The sequence below is a fragment of the Brachyhypopomus gauderio genome, chromosome 5 (assembly GCF_052324685.1).
Source record: "Brachyhypopomus gauderio isolate BG-103 chromosome 5, BGAUD_0.2, whole genome shotgun sequence".
Taxonomy (NCBI): Eukaryota; Metazoa; Chordata; class Actinopteri; order Gymnotiformes; family Hypopomidae; genus Brachyhypopomus; species Brachyhypopomus gauderio.
The window spans coordinates 36310840-36336500 of record NC_135215.1 but is presented as its reverse complement, the minus strand read 5'-3'; the positions used below and the strand labels follow the sequence as shown (position 1 = coordinate 36336500).

The 25661-nt window shown below is 41.8% G+C and overlaps 4 protein-coding genes across 16 annotated transcripts; 2 read left to right on the top strand and 2 right to left on the bottom strand.

Annotated features, from left to right (window-relative positions):
• The first annotated feature begins 855 nt into the window (after nucleotides 1-855).
• metap2b (methionyl aminopeptidase 2b) lies at nucleotides 856-10612 on the top strand. 2 transcript variants are annotated; one of them, XM_077007644.1, is made up of 11 exons: nucleotides 856-1081; nucleotides 1948-2049; nucleotides 2242-2304; nucleotides 2571-2673; nucleotides 2897-3058; nucleotides 3172-3353; nucleotides 3442-3536; nucleotides 5037-5133; nucleotides 5238-5341; nucleotides 9349-9464; nucleotides 9606-10612. In XM_077007644.1, exons 1-11 carry the CDS (start codon nucleotides 901-903, stop codon nucleotides 9856-9858), a joined length of 1458 nt encoding a protein of 485 aa, XP_076863759.1. In that variant the 5' UTR covers nucleotides 856-900; the 3' UTR covers nucleotides 9859-10612. The 2 variants fall into 2 exon arrangements, with proteins under 2 accessions (XP_076863759.1, XP_076863758.1); XM_077007643.1 differs by having other exon boundaries at nucleotides 1945-2049.
• Nucleotides 10613-10622: 10 nt separating this feature from the next.
• On the bottom strand, nucleotides 10623-17278 carry LOC143515374 (cilia- and flagella-associated protein 100-like). The gene is made up of 15 exons (XM_077007642.1): nucleotides 17069-17278; nucleotides 16493-16558; nucleotides 16260-16348; nucleotides 15955-16108; nucleotides 15585-15652; nucleotides 15326-15489; nucleotides 15171-15251; nucleotides 14633-14973; nucleotides 14397-14439; nucleotides 14179-14266; nucleotides 13822-13973; nucleotides 13567-13702; nucleotides 13272-13474; nucleotides 10995-11088; nucleotides 10623-10766 (listed from the first exon to the last, which is right to left on the bottom strand). Exons 1-15 carry the CDS (start codon nucleotides 17130-17132, stop codon nucleotides 10656-10658), a joined length of 1854 nt encoding a protein of 617 aa, XP_076863757.1. The 5' UTR covers nucleotides 17133-17278; the 3' UTR covers nucleotides 10623-10655.
• LOC143515373 (cytosolic carboxypeptidase 2-like) lies at nucleotides 10741-24471 on the top strand. Of its 12 annotated transcripts, none has more exons than XR_013131101.1 (21): nucleotides 10741-12073; nucleotides 12181-12264; nucleotides 12361-12452; nucleotides 17177-17232; nucleotides 17683-17891; nucleotides 18018-18200; nucleotides 18367-18474; nucleotides 18613-18760; nucleotides 18935-19714; nucleotides 19873-20032; nucleotides 20184-20310; nucleotides 20419-20519; nucleotides 20902-21008; nucleotides 21100-21163; nucleotides 21283-21372; nucleotides 21748-21837; nucleotides 21943-21996; nucleotides 22252-22333; nucleotides 23427-23681; nucleotides 23926-23980; nucleotides 24116-24189. XR_013131101.1 is itself a non-coding variant. In XM_077007631.1 (21 exons), the coding sequence occupies exons 5-21, from the start codon at nucleotides 17771-17773 to the stop codon at nucleotides 24195-24197; spliced, it is 2562 nt and encodes an 853-aa protein (XP_076863746.1). In that variant the 5' UTR covers nucleotides 10741-12073; nucleotides 12181-12264; nucleotides 12361-12452; nucleotides 17177-17232; nucleotides 17736-17770; the 3' UTR covers nucleotides 24198-24471. The 12 variants fall into 12 exon arrangements, 11 of the variants coding, with proteins under 11 accessions (XP_076863746.1, XP_076863755.1, XP_076863756.1 ...); XM_077007631.1 differs by having other exon boundaries at nucleotides 17736-17891; nucleotides 23427-23636; nucleotides 24116-24471; XM_077007640.1 differs by having other exon boundaries at nucleotides 18388-18474; nucleotides 23427-23636; nucleotides 24116-24471.
• LOC143513974 (galanin receptor 2a) lies at nucleotides 24454-25409 on the bottom strand. The gene has a single exon (XM_077004653.1). The coding sequence runs from the start codon at nucleotides 25407-25409 to the stop codon at nucleotides 24456-24458; it is 954 nt and encodes a 317-aa protein (XP_076860768.1). The 3' UTR covers nucleotides 24454-24455.
• Nucleotides 25410-25661: the final 252 nt, after the last annotated feature.

Genomic DNA, 25661 nt, shown 5'->3' with positions numbered 1-25661 from the left:
CAAGTAAATAATTGCACATATGATTTAATGCTATGAACTGTATGCATGATTAATGTGCGATAAGAAACATTAAAACACGTGTTTATTAGAATGAAGAAAAGTTACAAATACAGACTAAAATGTGTCCTACTGATACACTACTGGTGCAGTATGTGGGATTGGCTCCAAGGTCAAGGAATCGATTTAAATCTGACAATAATAAATTTGGTATTTATCTTCAGAATTACAGTGCAGAATTTTTAATAAATAATTTCATTTTAATGGGAAAGTTTTTTATTCATAAATGTAGATTTTTCAAAACTAATCCAAATTTAGGATATTTGAAAAATAAAAATGTCCTTAATCATTTCTTCGAGTCTCTAACTTTAGTTAAAAACAACTCTGCCCAAAAACTTTGTTTTTTTGATGAAAAACTTTGATCATTTGTAAATCTCTCTCTCTCTCTCTCTCTCTCTCTCTCTCTCTCTCTCTCTCTCTATATATATATATATATATATATATATATATATATATATATATATATATATATATATATATATTATATATATATATATATATATATATATATATATATATATACCTTCTTTGTACACATGTAACTCAACTTGTTTAATTCGGATTCCTTGTATTACTATTGTTTTTGTTTGTAAACGAATATTGTAAATAAAGTGGAAAAAGGAAAAAAAAAATTTATATATATATAATTATTATATATAATATATATAATTTATAATATATATAAAAATTAATCTACAAACATGTTTGTTGTTAATAATATTAAGTATATGGTAGGTTTATCTCTGTTTTTCAGATGTTTACATGCTCGTCTGATATCACATTACCCAGACTCCTCTGCTTCACGTTACCCAGACTGCTGTGCGGCGGGTCTCTCGTGCAGTCATGGCGGACCAGGAGCGGAGTGTTGAGGTGGAGGAGCTCCATAACGGAGACACACACCACCCGAGAGGGCAGGAGAACCTCCATAACACACACCACCCCAGAGAGGAGGACGAGGACGAACACGTCGACGACGCGTCCAAGAAGAAGAGGAAGAAGAAGAAGAACAAAGCGTCGGTGGCAGGTAGTGCAGCGAGTTCGCCATCTTGTTGGGCTGTGTGTGTGTGTGGTGGTGTGTGTGTGTTTGTGTGTGTGTGTGTGTGTGTGTGTTTGTGTGTGTGTGTGTGTGTGTGTGTGTGTGTGTGTGTGTGTGTGTGTGTGTGTGTTTGTGTGTGTGTGTTTGTGTGTTTGTGTGTGTGTGTGTGTGTGTGTGTGTGTGTTTGTGTGTGTGTGTTTGTGTGTGTGTGTGTGTGTGTGTGTGTGTGTGTGTGTGGGTCTACTGTCCTACAACTACCATAATAACAGCAGCTGAAGGCAGGCTGGCACATGTCTTGCACTTTGAGATTTGGCAAGGCCGGTGTTTGTTTAGTGTTACCAACGGCTTTTGGAAAACCATGATTGCATTTAAATAAATCACAAGTTATATGCTTAAAAAGTGCCACTCAATGTATTCTGAAATTTGTAATCCGGACACAATTCTGGTAAAAGTGGTTTTGACGTGTTTTTAAAAATTGTCTTACTCATCTTAAGGCTTGCAGTGATATTTAGTAATTACGGCTTTGAAATAGCCTTGAAAATGACAATTTTTTTAATCTAACTGTACTGATTTATAGTTTTATAGTCTTAATACCTGTAAGGTCCCATCAGGTGCATAAAAAACAATGACAAGTGTGTATTGGGCCAAACCAGTAAAGAAATGTAGAATGAATTTCAACAAGCACAATCGATCACAAAAGTCTCTAGATACTTTTGGGGAAAAAATGGCCAATTTAAGACTATTATTTCCATAAGAAAACACTGCAGATTCTGATATTTGTCCTTTTTGGCTGTCAGCAGGCAGTAATAATGGAGAAGCAGATTCTGATATTTGTCCTTTTTGGCTGTCAGCAGGCAGTAATAATGGAGAAGCAGATTCTGATCTCAATAAAGTGACAAAACAGTTGGAGCAGCAGGTCTTGAATGATCAAGAAAAGGAGGAAGATGGTGAGGATGGTATGTAGTTTCACGCTTTTCATACCAAATAAATAGACTTTTAAATTTATATAACTAATATTACTATATTACAGAATGGTGTATTTAAGGTATTTTAAATATTAATAAAACTATTTTTTTTTGCATAATTTCGATTGCTTTGTGCCACATTTTATTTCCACAATAAAAATAATTCATGTGTTTTTCTGGCAGACGGTGAAGAAGGAGACTCTGCTGGAAAGAAAAAGAAGAAAAAGAAGAAGAAGAATAAAGGACGTGAGTAGTTGTCAGTACTAATAAAGGATGTGAGTCGTTGTCAGTACTGGTCAGTACTTGTCTGCAGGGGCGCAGATGGCACTGGGGACAGAGGGGACATGTCCCCTCCAGATTTATATTGACCCCATCTGAAATCTAGCATCTACAAGCATAAACGTATATATTGTACAGCTTGGTCCCCCTCACATCAGAATTTCCATCTGCGCCGATGCTTGTCTGTAAGTCCAGTTATTTTACAGTTGGTTTTCCTCTGCTCTTTGTTCCAGCCAAGATGCAGACGGATCCTCCCTCTATTCCCGTCTCAGAACTCTATCCTAGTGGGGTTTTCCCAAAGGGACAGGAATGTGAATACCCACCGTTACAAGATGGGTACAGACTGCACTACTCATTTCACTCATTCTAGCTGAATAGCTACACATCTGAATTATTGTACACTGAAACATTTTTATTCAATCTTAATCCAGTATTTAAAGATTTCATGGACTTTGTAGACATTTGCAGAAATCCCAGTCAAAAGCGAATCATTTTTATTCAGTAGTATAGTTTGAATAGCGGTGAGATTATTGAGAGGTTCTCACTGTGCCCCTCACAGCTGCACCGCTGCATGGAGAACGACCAGCGAGGAGAAGCGGGTGTTGGACCAGGCCAATGAGGAGATGTGGAACGACTTCAGACAGGCTGCAGTGGCTCACCGGCAGGTCAGGAGTTACGTCATGAGCTGGATTAAACCAGGCATGACCATGATCGAGATCTGGTAAGTTCATGTTGTACTTTTTCAATTGCCTCATGCGACAGCTGTACAGTCTGAGGCCCTGCCACTTAAAGGAGATGTGATATCTGCTGAGTCTTTGGCACTTGTACCTCCAGTGAGAAGCTGGAGGATTGCTCGAGGAAGTTGATTAAAGAGAACGGGCTGAATGCCGGCCTGGCGTTTCCTACTGGCTGCTCCCTCAACCACTGTGCTGCACACTACACTCCCAATGCTGGGGACCCAACGGTGCTCCAGTACGACGATGTCTGCAAGATCGACTTTGGCACGCACATTAATGGTGCGTGGCTTAAGAAGGGCGCTGGCTAGCTGACTGGGGGTGTTTGGTTTTCGTTTGCTAACTTTGGGACTTGACTCTTGTTTTGCAGGAAGAATCATTGACTGTGCCTTTACTGTCACCTTCAACCCAAAGTATGATAAACTGCTTGAAGCTGTTAAAGATGCCACAAATACTGGAATTAAGGTAGATGTTTTACACAGACTATGTTGTGTAGGTTTTTGCATATAAGATCAAAATTAGTTGTGGTGGTAATTAGGGGTGTCACGATTCTCTAAATCCTCGATTCGATTTTATTTCTGATTTTAGGCTCATGATTCATTTCGGTTCTCGATTTTCTTTTCTTTCGTTTTTTTTTTTTTTTACAGCAAAGAGGCCTACGCCAGTTTAAATTAGTCTAAATTTACAATATCTTATTTCAAAAGTTGGGTTTGATATAAGTCATACAAGTGATCTGGAATACACCACGTTAGGCACTAATGGTCAAATTTAAATAATTTAATTAAGATAAATGTAACAATCTTGTTCTCAGTGGAAAACAACGAAAACAAATAAATAATAACAATAATGAGGTCACAGAGGGTACCTCCTATAGTGGCTTTTTTTGGTAGCAGCAATGTGCACTATTAAAATAGAGGAACAATGTTGTACCAAATAATAAAACAAATAGAGCCTTAACAAACTAAACTATCCTACAAAATATCTTAAAAAACAATTTCTTTAGTGTCTTCATACATGGAGGGCAACACTTTAGTTGTAATGACCTTATACCTTCGTGAGTGACCGTAGTGCGCAAACCTGTGCGAATGGCGGAGGCGTTTATACTTGACGCGTCACATTCTTTGCAGTGTTGTCTGTAACGATATGTGGTAGTATAAAGAAACACCCCTCAAATACAGGGGAATGAACATTTACCTGATCAATTGTAATGTTGCATTGTGTTCCAGGTTTGAAAAGTGCTGGAATTTAGGCTAAAGTACTTGAAAATGCTTGAAATTCTAACTACGTTGTTTCACAACAAATAGCTATCTGACTGAACAGTTCTCTTATATTACGTTAACAAATACGAGCCTCTTGTAATTCCAGGACGAAACATGAGAGATTGTGAAGACGTTAAGATTGGGCGTTTTGAAAATAAATAACCATTAAATTATGTGAATAAAAAAGCAAATTATTTCGAATCATTTCGAGTACATGTATAAATATTTAGCTTTATTAAGTTTAACGTGCTGGAAAATATTGAAATGGACCTTGAAAGTGGCGTACAAGTGCTTTAATTCCACCTTGTAAAGATGTACGAACCCTGCAAACATGACTTTGTTCATTGCTCTGAAGTGCGGCACGCGCAAAGTTACAAAATTCGAGAGGAGCACATCCTCGCAAATCGCCAGAGTACGAGGCCCTCGCACCGCCATTTTCGGCGCGCGGACCCTCGCAATGCATCAAGTATAAACCTAGCTTACTTTTACTTAGCGTGGGTGCTTGCGTAGCTTAGAGGGAGGGACCGTCGATCCTCTTTTTGACTTCGAGGCCCGAGATCGTGACATAATTTCAATCGATTTTGATTAAATTACTGGTAATGGTAGTTAATACACAAGTAGGATTTTAGATTCTGAGAGATGTGGCATTAGAAAAGAGAGCCATGGTTCAGTGATATTCCTCACTCTTTATTCTGATGTGTGTCAGTGTGCAGGAATAGATGTCCGTCTGTGTGACATTGGGGAGTCCATTCAAGAAGTCATGGAGTCTTACGAAGTAGAATTAGACGGAAAAACGTATCAAGGTATTTCTGATTTTCTATGTTTTCCTATATCTTAATGACAAAATAACATAGATTAACTAACTGCATGGGCCAGCCAATTGAAATATCAAAATATTTCCCTGTAGTGAAGCCAATCCGGAATCTCAATGGCCACTCGATTGGACAATACCGAATACACGCCGGCAAGACGGTCCCCATCGTGAAGGGTGGAGAAGCAACAAAAATGGAGGTGGGTTTCACCAGAACACTTTCTCTCCACACTCTACACTTTCTCTCCATCCTTTTGTCATGCTGTGTTTTAGTAACTTGGACAAGATTGTGATACAGTGGTATGCAAAGGTTTGGACACCCCTGATGATTTTCCTTTATAAATAATTGGTTATTCAAATCAGCAATTTCAGTTAAATATATCGTATAGCAGACGAACACAGTGATATTTAAGAAGTGAAATCAAGTTTATTTGATGTACAGAAAGTCTGCAGCAGTTATTTAAACAAAATGAGACAAGTGCATAAATTTGGGCACCCTTGTCATTTTATTGATTTGAAAACCATTTAGCACTAATTATTGGAACACAGTGTGTTTTGTAAGGCCATTGGCCCATGACCTACAAACACAGGTGTATCCAGTTATGAGAAAGGGTTATGGTGAAAGGGTTAAGGTGGCCAACTGCAAGTTCTTCTCCTCTTTGCATCTTCTCTGAAGAGTGGCAACATGGGAGCCTCACAACTCTCAAATGATCTGAAATCAAAGATTGTTCAACATCATAGTTTAGGGGAAGGATACAAAAAGATATCTCAGATATTTCAGCTATCAGTTTCCACTGTGAAGAACACGATGAGGAAATAGAAGACCACAAGCACAGTTCTAGTTAAGACCTGAAGTAGCGGGCTAAGAAAAACCCCAAATAGGCAGAGGCCAAGCACGTTGAGAACATTCATAGTCAACCCACAGATCAGCTCCAAAGATCTACATCATCATCTTGCTGTGGATGGTATCATTGTGCATCGTTCAACTATTCAGCGCACTTTGCACAAGGAGAGGCTGTTTGGGAGAGTAATGCAGAAGAAACCTTGAGGAACGCTGAAGCACATTTGGACATGCCGGCTTCATTTTGGAATAAGGTGCTGTGGACCAATGAAACTAAAGTTGAGTTATTTGGCCATAACAAGGGGCGGTATGCATGGAGGAAAAAGAACACAGCACTCCAAGACACACACTCTCTACCCACAGTAATATTTGGTGGCAGTTCCATCATGCTGTGGGGCTGTGTGGCCAGTACAGGGACTGGGAATCTTCTTAAAGTTGAAGGTTGCATGGATTCCAGTTAATATCAGCAGATTCTTGAGAACAATGTTCAAGAATCGGTGACCAAGTTGAAGTTGCTCCGGGGCTGGATACTTCAACATCTACAACGGCCCTAAACACTGCTCAACATCTACAACGGCCCTAAACACTGCTCAACATCTACAACGGCCCTAAACACTGCTCAACATCTACTAATGCAGTGGTTCCCAAAGTGGGGGGCGCGCCCCCTAGGTGGGGCGCGGAGCTATTGCAGGGGGGGCGCGGAGCTTGAAAGTAAAACGTGCACATGTGTCAATATTAGGGATGCACCGATTCCGATATTAATATCTGAAAAAATTCTAGATCGGGTATCGGGGACAATGTGACCGATCCATAAAAACAGATCTATTCAGTCTAATTCTATGCTTGTATTGCTTGCTTTTTGGTGTTAGTTCAACCTTAATACTCGCGCTGGTGGTATTCCACTTAGTCCGTTTATTTGCTGGTTTACTAAAATAAACCTGGGCTCCAGCAATACTTCATTGTTCATACATGAACTGGTGAGTTGTCCAAAGCTCATTTAATGCATTACTTACAGAAATAAAATAGCTAAATAAAACAACAATATTCCATACTCGCGCTCAACTCGCTCCCTTAAAGAGACAGTACACATATTTCTGGCCGTTACATGCTTTGTGCTCTGCGTGATGTCTGCGCTTGCAAACTAGCTGCATATGCACGGACGTAATTTTTGGGGGGGACGGGGGGGACATGTCCCCCCCACTTTTTCAAAAGCCGGCTTTGGTCCCCCCCAGTTTTTACAGTTAAAACCAAATATTTAAATAGCGACGAATCTATGTCCCCCCACTTTTGAAATCAAAATTACGTCCATGTGCATATGTATTGCTGTTTCTCTTATTTCATCTCCTTATTTATTTTAAATTATATTTAGAATTCTTGAACAATTTAAAAGGTTTCTTGCAGTTTATTTTTTTCATGTTTGACCAAAGTTGTGAACCTATTGTTTTTGTAAGTTTTCAACACATCCCTAGTCAAGGGGGGGGGGATTCTCATCTACTAAAGGGGGGCACGGCAGAAAAAGTTTGGGAACCACTGTACTAATGCATCCATGCAGAGGAACAACTAGAACGTTCTGGAATGGTCATATCAGTCCCCAGACCTGAAAATTATTGAAAATCTGTGGTATGATTTAAAGCGGGCTGTCCATGCTCGGAAACCATCAAACCTGACTGAATTGGAGGTCTTTTGTAAAGAAGAATGGTCCAAAATACCTTCAACCAGAATCCAGGCTCTCATTGGAAGCTCTAGGGAGCGTTTAGAGGCTGTTATTCCTGAAAAGGGGGATCTACTAAATATTGATGTCATTTTTCTGTTGAGGTGCCCAAATGTATGCACCTGCCTAATTTTGTTTAAATAATTATTGCACACTTTCTGTAAATCCTATAATCTTAATTTCACTTCTCAATCTTGTCTGTTGTATGATATATTTAACTGAAATTGCTGGTCCAACAACCAATGATTTATAATGGAAAATCATGAAAATTATCAGAGGTGTCCAAACCTTTGTATACCGCTGTACATATTTAGTTTGAGGAAAAATGTAAAGGACTGTTATATAAAATTGGTCTTGGATTATTTAGCTCTTTTATTGCATGACTTGCATGTATACCAGTACATACCAGTACCTTAATTCATGTCAGAATATGGGGAAATGCGGATGTGGTGAGTGTAAGAACTACTGTGTTTTGCCATTTTATTCAGGTTTACTCACATCTGGCTGATTTTAGCCTTAAACAACCATGCTGTGCTTCAGTTTAATTTCACATTTCATTGGACCTATACAGTACGGTTCTACAGTAGTTCATCAGAGGAAACATGTTTGGAATATCAGGGGAAGGTGCTAATCTCAGAGTTGTGCAGTTTTCTCTACTAACTTGAAATTCTGGGAGTGTTCTGCTAAATTTTGCCAGAAGGCTTTGTTGTTTTGCTAAATATGAATGTGCAGTAATGAGGTGGGTGAGGTCTAATCCTCCTTTCTCAACACGTACATGAACACAATACTTGTACATACCACACTCTCACCCTGGTTTACTCCACTTCGTTTTACTTGTCTATTGAAGAAATGAATCTTTTATGCCTTTTTTTTTTTTTTTTTTTATAAAATCTCTAGCTTCAATAGTTCTGTATCAGGCAGGCTTATGTTTCTTTCCCCTCGGTTGTATTCTTTAACATTTTTGACTCAAATTTCTCATATAATAACTACTACTTGTACTACTATCTGCTCTCTTTATCCTGGTCACACGGTTCTTTTTAAAGCCCGTCTACCTGCCTTATAGCCCTTATCAACCACTGAAAAGTTCTGGTTAACGCTTCTAAGGGCCCCGGTGTTTTCGGAGAACCGACCTGCGTTTTCCCTAATTTATTTTTGCACACCATCAATCACAAAAAAAATGCACTGGCAAACAACTCCATCTAGCTCGGCTGCGTGACCTTTGTGTCAGAGTCCCTGTGCTGTGGAACTGAGACTCTGGACTGTTGTCCAGTAACCGTAGACATAAACACAGTGAAGGCTGACAAGTTCTAGGATTGTTGTGAATGGCTAAAATGCCGTGTGAATGGGTGTGGACGGCTGTGAATGGGTGTGGCTGAAGAGATTACCACTGTAATGTTGCTGTAACACTGCTATCAGCTGTGTACAGCTCCTCCTCCTCAGAAGAAGAAGAAGAAGAGTGGTTATCAGTCAGCAGCACCTGGATCTGTCCTTCATGCTGCTGTTTACTGTGTCAAATGTGTTGTGGTTGTAACTCCTCAAAGACAAGCCTGTGATTTTGAAGAGGGACTCGTATGTTTTACCACTGAACATATAAATGTGCTCAGCACAAGTATTTTGTGTGCTGTGTTCTTTATCTAACCCATTCACTCTTGCAGGAGGGTGAAGTGTATGCCATCGAAACCTTCGGAAGCACTGGAAAAGGCATGGTACACGATGACATGGAGTGCTCACATTACATGAAAAACTTTGAAATTGGACATGTGCCAATCAGGTAAGTCCTATAAATGTTCTATAATTCAGAGAACATGAACAACACATTGTCCATCATTAATGAAACATCCCCATGAGGCACGTCTGTGTTGAGCAGAACGCCTGTTTTAATTGCTGGTTTCTTCTTCCCTTACAATTCCAGACTCCCCAGGGCCAAACACTTACTAAATGTCGTCAATGAGAATTTCGGCACGCTGGCGTTTTGCCGCCGTTGGCTCGATCGTCTGGGTGAATCCAAGTACCTCATGGCGCTGAAGAACCTGTGTGACCTGGGCATCATCGACCCGTACCCGCCTTTGTGTGACACCAGAGGGTGCTACACCGCTCAGTTTGAGCACACCCTCCTACTGCGACCAACCTGTAAGGAGGTGGTCAGCCGCGGTGATGATTACTAGAGCCCAGGCTCATCCACCTCTCCAGAATTTCATTCAGGGGTTTTAATGAGCTAGGAAGGGGTTAAATGCATGGCTGGCTTATGCCTGTTGAGTTTGGCCAATCTGGAATTATTGTATGAATTGTAATCCAGACGAGCTGATTCTAAATGGATCTGATAGACGAGCCTGTTCTCTTGTTCCCCATTTATTAAAATCTTCAAAATTGGCAAGTTTAAAAATTTTGAAAAGTTGGTGGACTTGGGAAAACTGAGGTCAGACTATAGTAAATCGCCGTGCAAAAACAGTATTTAGAAATGGTAAGACAAGTTCATATTTGCTATTTTTTTTTTTTTTTTTTTGCTTCAGAGAACTACGTTGTGTTTCCCCTACGGCGTTCAGTTGTAGCCACATTGGGTTGAATTCTTTCAGAACATGAAAGCAGTCGTGGGATTTTGATTGTTTTTAATTCCTGGCCACAGGAATAAGCCATTAAAGTTATATATATATATAAATCTTGAACATGCAGTCATGCTTTGTTGCCTTGCAGGTAATAATGCTTTTCTCACTTGGAAAGGAGGTGTTGCTGAACCTTCTGTGTTTAGACTGAACTGTGTTTTTTGGGCTGAATTCAGTCGCATCTCTGGATAAAGCACAATGTAGTGTTTGATTTTGAATTACAAATAAAATTTGGTAAGAAATTATTACTTAAAACTAATTAGATGAACTGATGTCTTGGTTTATGCCAACAAATGAAATATAAAAATAATTAAAGCCATACCTTGTAGTCTACTTTGTTAATTTATTAAATGGAGTTGGACTCAAGTGAAGAAATAGAGATAATCCTGTTGATCTCTGGTGATCATTGTGTGCTTTTTGTCGTCCTTTTTTCTCCCAAAAGGTTTTGAACATGGCATCAATTTCCTGCCAGTCTGGATGACAAAACCAGTGGAAATAATTTGCATATTTAAATATTGTTTTAACGAAATTACGTTCCACTGGGGTCTCTGTGTAAAGCACAGCTTACACATTTTATTCATTTTGAAGACATAAAGAAAAACTGTTTCAACCAAATGCTCAAAATATCCCCAGAGCAACTAAATGAGGCTGTATTGTTACATATAAGAATGTTTGTGATGGACCATTTCATAGGAACAAACCCTTTTGATGCTTTCTGAAATGGCTCTTTCCATGGCCAACTTGAGTCTCTCCTCCTGGTGTTGTTTCTTCACCTGTGCTTGTTCTTCTCGAATTCTGTAATTAGAATATATAGACCAAGTTAAAATGACATAGTAATGTTACATTTGAGATCACCAAATCCAACTAAATTGACACAAACTTAATAAGTCCTTTATATTTAAATTTTCCTTTAACAGGAATTCGGATAAAAGGTTCATAGCTGGCACCTATAGGGTTGTTAATTCCAAATTTCCTGCACAGATTTCTCTGTATTCTCAACTGAAAAATATAATGTTGGCTTTTCAGTCCTTGGTTGTTGGATTGTTAAGTTCTCTGTCTTAGAAAGACAGTGATAAACCCAACAAGCATGAAAAAAGGTAAGTATCATAAGCCACTATACCAATCTGAAACTAAACATGTAAGAAGGTTACTGGGAGAAATGGAAGAGGGCAGATTTGTTCTATGAATGAAGGTTGATGTAGAGATTTCATATGACTATAAATACTACAGCTCAAATGTGGAGATATTGATTGTTCACTTCTGGAGTTTTCTCTCTTTACCCACATCAGTGTTTACATCCGTTGCCAGCATGAATGATGCACTGTCTAAACAGAAAGACATGGACTTGCTTTCCATAATGATTGGGGATTTAGGGATGAAACCACAAACTACCAAATATAGACACCATATTCATTGTCCCACCAGAGATAATACAAAATTCCAAAATAATTTTGGTGAATCTTATTCTAACCCACAGGCAAAAGCTAAACTCTACGTCCAGGTATGTGAAGAGGATGTCATGGGTCTTCCGTTCACAGAAGAGCTGTAAAGCAGCACATTTAGATATTCTCCCGCAACTCATTTAAAATCTGTGACCAGCTGGTTCCAATTATCACACAAAAACTCCACTATCATCCAGTCCCCAAGAAACCTTCCATCACGAGTCTGAAAGACTACAGGTGTGTTGCTCTGACATCTGTAGTCACGAAGGCTTTTGATCCAAGAAGACGATCACAGAACACCTGTTGGACCGTCTGCCATTTTCCTACTGGGCAAACAGGTCAGTGGATGACACAGTCAACACGAGTCTACACTACATTCTGCAACTGCTTGTCTGCATGGGACGTATGCAAGACCCCTTTTGTAGACTTACACTTGGCTTTCCAGAAACACTCTTCCAAGCTCTCAGCTCGCTGTATCACCCACCATCAGTCACAACATCTTCCTGACAGACGGGAAACAGCTACTGAGGTTGGGGGAAGTCACTTCCGATATAAAGAGTCAGAACTGATGCTCCCAAAGGATGTGATCACTCCTCTCATGTCCTCTCTCTCTCTATATCTACAGCGTTGAGTCTACAGCACCTCCAAGGACCCAGCTATTACATTCCTGAAGTTTGCAGATTACACTACGGTCACTGGACTCATCATCATTTTGCAGTATGTTATGTAATGGAAAAGGAGGCATCTTCAGAATAGTTTCACAGGTCAACGGTAACCTTACTTACTGGGAAAGAATGTAAACTTCACCCCAAGGTGGGAGTTGTTGTGGGTAAATGTACGTTATATGCAAATATGCTCTGTTTTCTATACCATTAACCTAGTTTTTATAACTGCTGTCCCTTTACTCAATTACTCTATGTCCATTGGGTATATTATCTTGTGTTACTTTAATTTAGAATAGTTGTTCTATTGTTTAATATTTGTTGGTTGTTTAATAAATCTTTTTCTTTTTTTTATTGTGTAACCATGGTCTCCCTTGGTTATAGCTATAGTGGGCCAGATGATAATTAATATCAGATAAAGGTAAATGGATGTTAATAATTCCCTATAAAGTATCCCATCTGCTACACATGTTTATTAAGCCAACCCCTAAGTAAGGGCAGCGGTATGGTAAACCTGACAAAACAGGTTACTGTTTATAGCAAGGAACTTTATAAAGTTGGTAAGTATTCAGACAATTGATTACGTTTTTACGCATTTTAATCCTTCGTCTGCACCTTTGTCCATCCTTGGTTGTAGGGAGGTAGGGTAGTTCAGTATCATAACTATCATAACTAATACCTCTGCAACTGCTTCACAACTATAATAATGCACTGTATAATATTCTAACTTCACTCCCATACATAATGACTGCTGTTGTTAGCACCACCACATACAGTATCTGGCACGTCATTGTTGTCCTGTAGATAATCTGTGTTGCTTGTGTCTTGTGTACTGTGCATTATGTATTGTGTATTATGTGTGTATATTGCTCACTTTGCTCTCTTCTCCTTGTTTCTCAGTGATCGAACCAAATGCACTTTTTCAGGGGGCATTGTCTCTAGTTGATCCAGGACCTCCCCCACCTTATACTCAATGTTGGTCAGCATGTCCAGGGTGGTGATGTTCAAGTCCAGCTCTCCCACACAAGCCTTGTAGACTTCCTTCACTTTCTTATGCAAAAGGTGGAGCATAGCATCCTACTCATAACAAGCAAAGGTGGAAAGGGAATTTACATGGAATTGACATGGGAGCATTTAGACAAGAATCAAAAAGGGTTCATTTGACTGGCCTGTTTGTCTGCCCTGTATTCCCCATACGAGAAGATCTTTGACATGAGTTGTAGCTCTGCGACCTTTTCCCTCTCTCTCTGGATGGTGGCCTGAATGACACTGACGTGTTTTTGTAGAATTTTGATCTTATTGTTCCTTATTGATGCACGAAATGGACAAAAGATTTCTTTAGAAGTTATGATGCATTTTGTGCAGTTTCTACATCCCTCCGTTATTAGGAAACCTTCGAGCTGAGATGTTCCTTCTTCCCTTACATGTTTTCCTTTGTCTGCTGTACAGTTTTCTGGATCTCATCCATGGCTTCTTCTGCGTCCTGGAAGTTTTGGATATAGGAGAGACTCTGTTCTTCCAGTTCTGTGATCATGGCCAGCATCTCTCTGGGGTCAGAGAAGTGCAAAACTGGCTCCTATTGAGACAAATAAATGAATGAATTAAAAAATAAACATAGGTAAAAGAGATGAGCATTTAAACCATACATATTGCTTGTTAATTCTCAGCTAAAACAATTTGAAATATTTGTTCATTTCTATATATACCAGTGGTTTAAAAATGTGGACTAGGTACGTCTTCTCATGACAACATCAAGTAAATCTAGACGTTTCTATTCATACCTCATCACTATCAGACAGGTCCACATGAACGCCCTCGCGTGCCGGTGGACTGACAGCACCGGACCTTCCTTGCGAAGTGCTTGGATTTCTGCCACAGGGTTCATGGTGCACAATATACAAAGTATGCTTAAGAGGAATTACACGCAGATTATTCTCTACTTCCACAGGAATTTGAAACACTCACATTAAATTATTCTATTATTCATTTTATAAGCTACCTCATTTGTCCAGCCTTTCCTGTGTGATCTGATTTTCCAGTAGCTGCAAAGGCACAACATGAAAATTATTTCAAATACATCTAAATATACAGAATATGTATCTGGGATTGATCCAGCTATCATGGAGAGTAGTATATCCTGCTGCCAATTGCTAATGTCTTACTACATGAGAAAATCCAGATGCCATGAAAATAAAAGAAGCAAATAAATGATCTTGGACTATTTTTGTAATTTACCTTTAATGTTGGAACACAGAGAGGGAGAGTTGAACTCCTTCTCCTCCATCTGAGCCTCGTGTCTCAGGGTCCGTTCCTGCGTTTGTCCCTCGTGTCTCAGGGTCCGTTCCTGCGTTTGTTCTTCGTGTCTCAGGGTCTGTTCCTGCGTTTGTTCCTCGTGTCTCAGGGTCCGTTCCTGCGTTTGTTCTTCATGTCTCAGGGTCTGTTCCTGCGTTTGTTCTTCGTGTCTCAGGGTCTGTTCCTGCGTTTGTTCCTCGTGCCACTGTGGAGCAGTTGCAGCCATCAGGAACTTCTTGTATGTCTCAAACTCTTTTAGTGTTTCTTGGTACCTTGAAATTTCACTGGGAAGAAAATGTAAGTCAGATTTAACTAACGTGGCAGGTTTGGGCAATTTGAATCATTTGAATCGCCTAATTGGGAGCTTTTGGGCAATTTGAATTATTTGAATTGTGTATTATTTAATGATGTTCATTCACTAAGATTGAAATAGATTGTTGCTCAAATATTCAAACGAAACCAGTTTGTGGTTATTTCTTACGTTTTAATAGTCATTATTTGTGCTGCTGCTCCTTTGATCTCTGCTGTTTTTTCCATATTCAGCATAGTTTCTTTCTCAGATCTGGAATGATGAGATATTTAAAATATTCGAACAAATAGAGTAGTTAATAATAAAAATGTCATAGGCCTACTTACTGTTGAACAGCCTCTTCTGCATTTTGATTACTCTCCTCAATCATTATATCGTAGGCAGTGGCATCTTCTTGTAGTTGCTTCTCAGCCAGGTTGATCCTATGGTTCTCCGCTGCTTTGATATTTTTAAGCTTCTGAATTATTTCTCTCTTCACTGCCAGAGAATACTATGGACCCAGCAGTCACATTGTTGAAAGTTTCAGTTTTCTCTGCTCAAATATTTGGACATGCAGTTTTATTCAAGCTTTTATATTATTTTTACCTGGACCATGGTCATCTCTCTCTGCTTTGTCATATAATCGCTAAGACGCTCATCTTCCCAATAGTGACCTGCTCTTGCATTGGACAGAAAACAGAGCTTAAGTAGGAAGCTTAAGTAGCTGGTAGAAAATATCCTCTTTATGTGAGGAGTGCTGTGGTAAAAATGCAAATATACTATGCTTGCACAGCTGATGAATGACCTCAGAGCAAAATATACTGTTCCTTCGAAAACCTTGTGTAGTACCTTGCAAGGTATGTAGATGTGAATTTGTGTGTGTGTCTATGTATGTGTGAAAAGTAGAGAACAGGACATTTCAGACAGCTGTCCTTCATCGGCCATGCGAGCTGTAAACGTTGAGTATTGTTCACACATGTCCACGCTCTCCTGTCCCTCCTGGACTCTTCTCTCTTGTGTTCAGGGAGATCGTCTTTTTCCAAGCTCCTCGTGGGTACCGAGCGACATCTAAGGTGTGAGTGAATGGTGCTCTTCGTGTGAATGGGAGGGCATCTGAAGAACACTTTCTCCTGATCAGGACACACAGTTATTCATCACTGGTGACACTGGCATCACTGTAATTCACTAATCGTTATACTGACCAGCGGACATTTGACATTTCCAAATATGACATTTCCAGTTAGTGTTACATGTTTATTGGAATTTGTTTATTTTTCATACTTTTTGCCTTGTAATTGCATCTTCCTCTATCTTTTGGAAAATCTCAGCATCCGTAGTGAGCAAAAATGGGTTTCTGGCTTTTTGGACATCTTTACATATAGAAAGCAAGAAATGCAAAATTAGGTGAAATGACTGCTTAAAGTATAGGTTTTGCAAATTAATGCAAATCAGAAAGTTCATACACCCCAAACTACAGAAAATAGCTACATAATCATAGCAATATTACTGTTTACCTTTTTTGTTGTGTTTCTTAAGGCAAGAAACATCAGATGATGGCTTTTCATCTTCCTCTGTGTTATCTACAAAATCATAAAATGTTTAACTGTCTGAAATAAAATCTATTATAACAGGGTTGCCAACTTTTCCAGATTGCTTGGAGTGAGATTTGAACCTGGAGGGTGTGGCGAGTATAACTTGTGGGGTTGTGGTGAACGTAAATTGTTACCGGGGGTGTAAAATGGACACAAATTAAGTATTATATCGCGATCGATCGCCGGTGGTTGGCGCCAGAGCGAACCAGTAACTCATTGAATCATAGATGTGGATCAGAGGTAAATATACTGGATTTTAGAGAGCGTGTGAAGACGGTCAAATGCGTGTGTCTCACGCTCAATGCGTGAGAGTTGGCAACCCTGATTATAAGCAATAACTATAAGACATACGTTTGTTTTTTCTTAAATATCCGTCCAAAAAGACTGACTGGAGCATCATTTGGGGCATTTATCTTGACTATACAAATAAAACTGCTGAGATATACGTAATGTTATTACAGTATATTTTTCGAACAAGTCAACTTCATTCTCTCTCACCTTTATTGATGAAAGGCGTTTTTGGGGGGTTTCTATTCTGTCTGCAATGAGGGGAAATAAACATATTGCAATACACCAATAATTCTTTTTTTCCTCCGATCTATACAGTTAAGTTTCCCTGGTTGATTTGCCTGCGTCCGGAGTCAAGCCCCCATCGTCCAACGGTATTTATATTAAGTACAACAAACCCAAACGTGTAACAGCTGATACGAATATTCGAATATAAACAGAACGAAACCGACACCAGATTAGAGCTTCATCTGGACACACCGGCTGCTGCAGCTATACGTGGTTACCTTGGTTGGTGTGTACGGTCCTGGGGGAATAGTTATTGCTTTTCTCTTTATCCAAATTATAAATGGATTAAAATGGGCTGAATTAGCAACTCAGATGTCAGATGAAAATGCCAAACTGCGTAATGTTTAAAAAATAGGATCGGCACTGAGACACTACTGTTTAACTTTAGGAAATGCGACTAAATGCAAATTAAGGGCACGTTGAGAGTTCAACTATACTCTGCTGATTGAGGGTAGTACTAAAGTACATTTTGTGGATTTTTTTAAACCTTGCTGTTTTATGGAAATTTTATGGGGCTCTCTAACTCTTGCTTGTAGCTACATTTTCATGTACAGCTGCATGTGTACATTTTGTACCACTGTTTGAAAAGTCACCAGTAAATCGTCTGGGGCAATAATGAGATGAATGAGGAAGAATGACATGAAGACAAACAAACAGGCCACAAACATACCACCCGGTTATTCAGCTTCTGAGGAAGATGATGATGATATTGAAGAGGACAACCACTTAAAAAAAACACCAGTTGGTGAGTTCCTCTCAGTTCTGATGATGAAACCACAGCCAGATGAGCCGTAATGTAAAAACGTTGCTTATTTTAATGACAATTTGTGATTAGACAATAATGCATTTTTTCTAACTTATTTCTGAACAGGGTTCAGAGGAACCTCCTCATTACTACGAACCACCCAGGTGTTGTTTGAGTCTCTCTCAGGTAGGGTTCTACCTGGGCTGTGTGAACCTCGACACCTCTACGGACTATCAGGTGACGGCGCTCAAGGGTTGCCACGCTGGCCACAAGAGTGTGAGGTCATCCCAGAGGAAGTCCATCATATTGGTAAGACGCCATGACTGTTCATGCTTGTTCAACAACCATTCTTTCAACAGAACAGAAATTTGTTCAATCTTAGACAGAAAATAATTTTACGTTTATTTGAAGAAAATGTAAATCAAAAACCTACAGAAACATTCTATGTATGATATTATGGCTGTAATGTGAACAGATTGGGTCCCACCCTCTCCAGAACCACTGTGTTCCCCAGTGAACGCTAGAAAGTCCATGGAAAACCCTGAAGATAACCAGGTTACTTTAGTTTATGATGCACATCAAGGTAAAGAAAACCATGAAATTGATTTCAATTTAACTGATTTTCCAACTTTTTCCAAAATTTCCAGCTTGATTTGCCTGTTGTGTGTGTGTGTGTGTGTGTGTGTGTGTGTGTGTGTGTGTGTGTGTGTGTGTCTGGCAGGTCAAAAGTGTTATTTTTCAAGGTCTTGTTTTAACGGAAACTGGCGTCCTCTCAGCCGGGCCTCAGTGTGTCTCTCTGGTCCTGATGACACCACTCTGCTGTTTGAGGGACGGTTTGAGAGCGGCAACCTGCTGCGTGTGCTCAGAGTGTAAGTCCGTCCCACCTTCACCAAGCTCCGCCTTCGTTTTCTACATTTGTCTCCTTTGATCAGTCCATACTACACACTAAATATTTCACTATTTCACATCTACAAGGTTCACAAAACCGACATATTCATAACCAGTGACAGAAGGTTTAATGTTGTTTTTTCTGGTTTCCACAGAGGGGAGTTTGACTATGAGCTCACACTGAGGCCTGATTTATACACGAGGAAACACACCCAGTGGTTTTACTTCCAGGTGAAGAACGTGCGGGAGGGCAAACGCTACCGGTTCACAATCACCAACCTGCTGAAGAGCAGCAGTCTGTACAGGAAGGGCCAGCAGCCTCTGTTGTACTCCGAGCGACTGGCGCGTGCCCGGGGCGTGGGCTGGCACCGGGCGGGGCAGGACGTGTCCTACTACTCCAACGGCCGTGTCTATCTGGGGCGGCCATGCTACACTCTCTCCTGGACCCTGCGGTTTCCCTTTGACCAGGACGTGTGCTACTTTGCCCACTGCTATCCCTACACCTACACAAAACTGTGGAGCTACTTAGCGGAACTGGAGCGTGACCCCAGGTGCTCGCAGTTCTGCAAGGTGCGGACACTGTGTCGGTCCCTGGCGGGCAACCTGGTGCCAGTGGTGACCATCACCGACCCCAGCAGAGGGGCGGGGGCTCCGTGTAAACCGGCCGTGGTGCTGACGGCTCGGGTCCACCCAGGGGAGACTAACAGCTCCTGGGTCATGAAGGGCCTTCTGGACTTCCTGCTCAGTGAGTCACCTGACGCAGCACTGCTGAGAGACACGTTCGTGTTCAAGCTCGTGCCTATGCTCAACCCCGATGGGGTGATAGTGGGAAACTCCCGCTGCTCGCTGACAGGAAGAGACCTGAACCGACATTACAGGTCAAAGGTCAGAGAGTCCTTCCCCTCAGTGTGGGCCACATGGAGACTGATGCAGAGGTAAAACCTGACTACACCGAAGCACCATTCTGAAATGGCAGAACTTTTGAATATATCCCCAAAAGGCCTCTCATTTGTCACTGTGCCCAGTAACACCAGTAACCTGTTTCTTGTGTTTTTCTTTGTAATGAACGTTACTGTTGCCACCTCTCTGTGAGGCTGAGTGAGGAACGTAAAGTGCTGCTATACTGTGACCTCCACGGTCATAACAGCAAGCACAACGTCTTCACCTACGGCTGTGAGAGCCCCCGGCAGCGACCCGGGACCCCACACCAGAGAGTCTTCCCACTCATGCTCCACAAGAACTGCCCTGATATGGTACCAGTTGTTCCCCCGCGTTTAAGATGCAGTTTAATTCACTTGTTTTATTGCTTATTCGTGTTGTTTTCAAGCTTTACTGGTTGAAACTGGTTTACTCCTGGTTTACTCCTTGTTGTCCTAAATGTCCTAACTGGCCCAATGTCGTCAGTTCTCTTTCCCAAGCTGTAAGTTTAAAGTTCAGCGCAGAAAGGAGGGAACAGGCAGGGTGGCCCTCTGGAGATTAGGGGTCCTCAACAGCTTCACTCTGGAGACATCCCTCTGTGGCTCCACCATGGGTGAGCTGGCTTCCTGGCTTTTAAGGCTTGACTCTGACTTAAAATCCTTATCTGCAAGGCTTTTAAGCAGATTTACCCTTTAAGCAAGTCACTGTGTATTGAATTCAGGTCAAAGGAAGGGTACTCACTTTAGCACCAAAGACATGGAGATGTTGGGGACCCAATTCTGTGACACTCTTCTAGACTACTGTGACCCGGACAGGACGAAGGTGCACAGAGTTATTTTTAGGATGTCTTTCTAATGTATTTGCATTGTGTAAGAAATTTGCTCTGCCTTAAACATTTTATTGGAAGTGTTTACTGTGTAGATACACCTTGTAGACCTACAATTAGAGACTACACCTCAGTTACTGCTATTGACACTTTGTGTTAGTCTCCATTGCATTTTTCAGCATTAATGAGTGTGGCCACAGTGTCTTAATATTTGGGTGTTAAGACCATCCACGTTCTGTTACTGTAAACCTATAAAATGCACATTTAAGATATGTGTGCATAACACAGTAGCCAGAGAGTATACATACAGGGTCGGTATTTAATATAAATTAGGTGGTTTGCACTGACAATGCACCTGATGTATGAGTTTTTGTGCAGTATAATATCTGCGTAAGAGAGCTTCAGGACATGTTGAGGCAGGACGTTGGACAGGCAGTTAGCGCTGGACCTGCAGATGTAGCGAAGCCCTCGCGTCCTACAGACAGGTGAGACTGAGCTTCATTAAACATGCTGGGGGAAACGTGTGGACAGTGGGACACATTTGAAATCACACAGTGATTTGTGGTATCATTTCAGCCCCGGTGGGTCCATCTCCTCAGGTTCTGATGGAGAGGCGGTACACCTGCAAGCCCGTGATGAGGTGGTGGGGGTTTATAATTGGTGTTTTTTTTTCCTGTATATCGATATATATAATACCTTCTGTGCTAGATATACGTTTAGACTGTGTCCCAATGTATTGACTTTGTTTTTGCGTTTCAGGTGAAGTCACAGAGGAATGTATTTAAATCCAGAAAGGAGAGAAATAAGTTCAGTAGGTTAAAGGAGAAGTGTGGCCCAAATGACACGTCGGTAAGAATCTCTCACCCGTTGGTTCTAATGTACTATAACAGGGGTGGCCAACGCATGCGGCTCTTTTTGCCTGGAAGACACGCATTTGACTGTCTTCACAGCTAATAATTTACACTCGCCCATGTACGATGTGGCTCTTTGCCGTAACACAGTAAGAAAAGTGGCTCTTGGTCTATGACGGGTTGGCCACCCCTGTACTATAATATAGTGTTTTATAAACATTTTTGTATGAAAAAATTATTTGTCTTTTTTATATACCAAATAACATTCATCCATTTATTTTTCTTAGCTGAGACAGTTGTGACTGGGTTGCTCAGCTGAGCGCTCTTTTTTTAAATCGAAGTGTATGTGTGTGTGCGGGTATTTGTGTTTCAGCTGAAAATCCTGAAAACACCACTGACCAAATCAGAAAGAGGGCCTTCTAAGAACCAACAGAAAAATGTCTCGTCTGGTAGGAAGGCGCCAGTAAGTTTGTAGCATTTTGGCAAGGCTTAAAGTAAAAGGCTTGATGAAGATATTTGAAGGTGAATATAAAAGCGAATAGCCCCTCCCTGTGTTTCCTCTGTGCAGATCTCTGTCTTGTATCTGGTCTTTAATACAGAGAAACCAGCCACGCCATCAAAGGTACTGATATTGTTATTATTTGAACAGATTCTTTTCATTATGTAAAAGTTTAGAGTACAGGAGTGTAATCATGCACTGAGACGAGGCAGATGAGAGTCTTCCTCTTCGTGGTAAACAGGGTGTGGTTTTTTGTGTGTATGTTTGCATGCATTTGTGTGTGTGTGTGTGTGTGTGTGTGTGTGTGTGTGTGTGTGTGTGTGTGTGGGTGTGTGTGTGTGTGTGTGTGTGTGTGTGTGTGTGTGATATCTACCCTAGTCAGAGTATCTTCAGCACCTGATGTCTGAGTATGTGAGGAGCCAACAGCAGATGCAGCTGAAACTCAAACACCTGTTCAGTGGTAATGTCATAATGTCAGTCCTATCACACACCTGTTCAGTGGTAATGTCATAATGTCAGTCCTATCACCCCCCTATCACCCCTATCACACCCCTATCCCCCCTATCACACCCCTATCACCCCCTATCACACCCCTATTTCAGTGGACAGTCACATCACATCCCTATCTCCGTGGTCAGTCCCATCACACCCCTATCTCAGTGGTCAGTCCTATCACACTCCTATCACACCCCTATCTCAGTGGTCAGTCCTATCACACCCCTATCACACCCCTATCTCAGTGGTCAGTCCTATCACACCCCTATCTCAGTGGTCCCCATCACACCCCTATCTCAGTAGTCAGTCCAATCACACCCCTATCTCAGTGGTCAGTCCAATCACACCCCTATCTCAGTGGTCAGTCCTATCACACCCCTATCTCAGTGGTCAGTCCCATCACTCCCCTATCACACCCCTATGTCAGTGGTCAGTCCCATCACACCCCTATCTCAGTGGTCAGTCCCATCACACCCCTATCTCAGTGGTCAGTCCCATCACACCCCTATCTCAGGTGTCAGTCCCATCACACCCCTATTTCAGTGGACAGTCACATCACATCCCTATCTCCGTGGTCAGTCCCATCACACCCCTATCACACCCCTATCTCAGGTGTCAGTCCCATCACACCCCTATCTCAGTGGTCAGTCCTATCACACCCCTATCTCAGTGGTCAGTCCCATCACGCCCCTGTTTGGTGCTCCATACAGTCTTTAACCTCTAGCACTGCTCCACTTGGACCATCCCTCAAAAACATGCAGCAAAACTCGTCTCTGTTCTGGCACCACCGTGGTGGGATGAATGTCCCCTGGCTAACTGTAAAGACTCTCCTCTTCCCTGAGTGTCTTCCACTCTAGGGCTTTAGCCTGATGGTGTTCTTAATGCTGTTCTCACATGACGATACGTATTTGATAAAGACAACAAACTAAAAACTGTATAAGATGAGATAAGTGTGGGTCACTTCTGTACGTTCAAGAGCATCTGTCAAATGCTGTAAATGAATTTTGTGTGTTTTTTGTGTGTGTGTGTGTGTGGGGGGGGGGGGGGGGGGGTGTTAGTTAACATCAATGTGAGAAGCATTGATCTTCTACGATGCCCCTCAGAGCTTTGCTGGAGCTCACTGCAGGACGGTCGGGCATCTGAGCACACGTCCGCTGCTCAGGTTCCCCCTCGACGTGAGCGCCACCTGGTCGACCCTGACCTTCTCCTGGGCCTTACTCACCCGACCACCGGAGACAAGACCAGTAGCAGACTGCCTCCAGTCCTCTGTGAGCATGGCTGACACTGTACATGGCAATATAAAAGTAATTAAGGTGGTTACTGCTCATTTTTATAGTTTATTCTTGATGAAATTTAGACTCTGTGCCACATTTTGTGACTCACTGAGTAAATACAGGCAAGAGCCACTTTTTAATTTAGACAGTCCTATGAATAATTCATTCTTAATTTTACTCTACTGGGGAAAGTGGAATGCGTAAGTAAATGTAATATTTTCATGCAATTTTTCTTTGAGTGCTGATTTGAGTGCTGTTTTGAGTGCTTTTTGTTTGACCTCAGTTAGGAGCTCGACATCTTTCACTACAGAATCTAGTCTAGAAGATAAGACAAACAGGTAGGACACATTTCTGAGAGTAAAGGTTTCATCAACATTCGGTCCATGGCAAACATTTATTTTGCCATCTTAATAAATCATTTTTAACATCTTCCACTTGCGTGTTTATGTGGCTGTGTGGGTGTGGAAAAACAGCTTAACTCAGCATCTGCATAAGTGCTGCCTGTGGCGAGAGAGAGGAAGAGGAGCAGCCCAGAGGACGAAGGACAGTGAATAAAGCCAGTAACATTTCAACATTTTCCACATCACCAGCGCTGGTGTGTTTGAAAGAGCAGAGGTTTAAATAAAACACCTTAACCCTCATAACTGCAACCTGTCAAGTCTTACGCAAGTCTAACCTATCAGGTCCCACACAGAACACACACCACGTAATAGCTGCTCTTTCTAAGAGTAAATAGCAGATAACATTGCGAACGTCTTGAACCAAAAGTGAGATGTCTATGGATTTCTGAAGGCTCCGTAGCGTTCTTGCCCCTCAGAAGCTCTCGGTCCCACTGCTGCCCTGGGGATGCACTCTGTTCTGTGTGCAGCGGGGGAGCCAGGCTCGGTGCTTGGCCCGGTAGCGTTTGGACAGGAGCACGTATAGAACCGGGTTGATGCACGGGTGAAGGAGCTGAAGAACCGTGCAGGTGAAGTAGACCATCTCCCACGCCCGGCCGTGCTGGTACAGGCCCAGATACACACACAGCTCCAGGACGTATCCGGGCAGCCAGCACGCGGAGAAGGTCCCCGCGGCCAGGAACACCATGAGCGAGGCGCGCCGTGTGTTTCGAGAGCTCGCCATCGACATCACGGGGCTCCTGTGGAGGAAGCACGCCAGGTGCACGTAGCTGACGGCGATCACCAGCATGGGTATGAAGTAGAAGAGCACAAACTGGCTCAGCATCACCTCGTAGTGGTGCTCCTGGGTGGTGGGCAGGCAGAAGGTGAAGTTGGTGAGCCCTGGTCCAACGTTCTCCTTGGTAGCGAAAATGCGCAAAGGCAGACTGATGAAGAAGCTGAGGGCCCAGGCCAGCACCAGCATGAGCGTGACCAGGTCTGCCGAGGGCGGGTGGTATGGGTTGGTGACTATCATTGCTCGGGCTATGGAGACTGCGCACAGCGAGAAGGTGCTGGCAGCCAGGGAGAAGGCCAGCAGGAACTGGTAGACCTTGCAGGAGACGTTGCCCAGAGGCCAGGAGAAGGTGACGGCGGAGTGTAGGGTGAAGGGGATGAGGAGAAGCATGAGGAGGTCCGCCACGGCCATGCTGAGGAGAAGAACATCCAGACGGTTCCTGCGCAGGCTGTTGTGCTTGGCGAAGAGTGAGAAGACCAGCAGGTTGGCACCGATGCCAACGCCCAGGATAACACCGCAGGTGCAGGTGAATATTACCCCGTAGTGGTTACTGAAGACCTGCGTGGTAAGCCAACCACTGAGCAGGAGTATCATCTTGATTTGTACGGTTGTCATTTCAACTAACAACTAATTATGAAATCGATTGTTTTAATTAAATTATTAAGTATTTAAGAAATACATGTTATGAACAATACATGTAATGCACAAATCCAGTTACTATAATACACTCGCCCCTTCTTTGGGGTGTCAATATTAATATCCATTTATCAGAGTTACTCACCATTGCTGTTCAGTGTAAGAGAAGGTTGGATTTTATCAAATATAATTGGTTCTCATCCATTGACG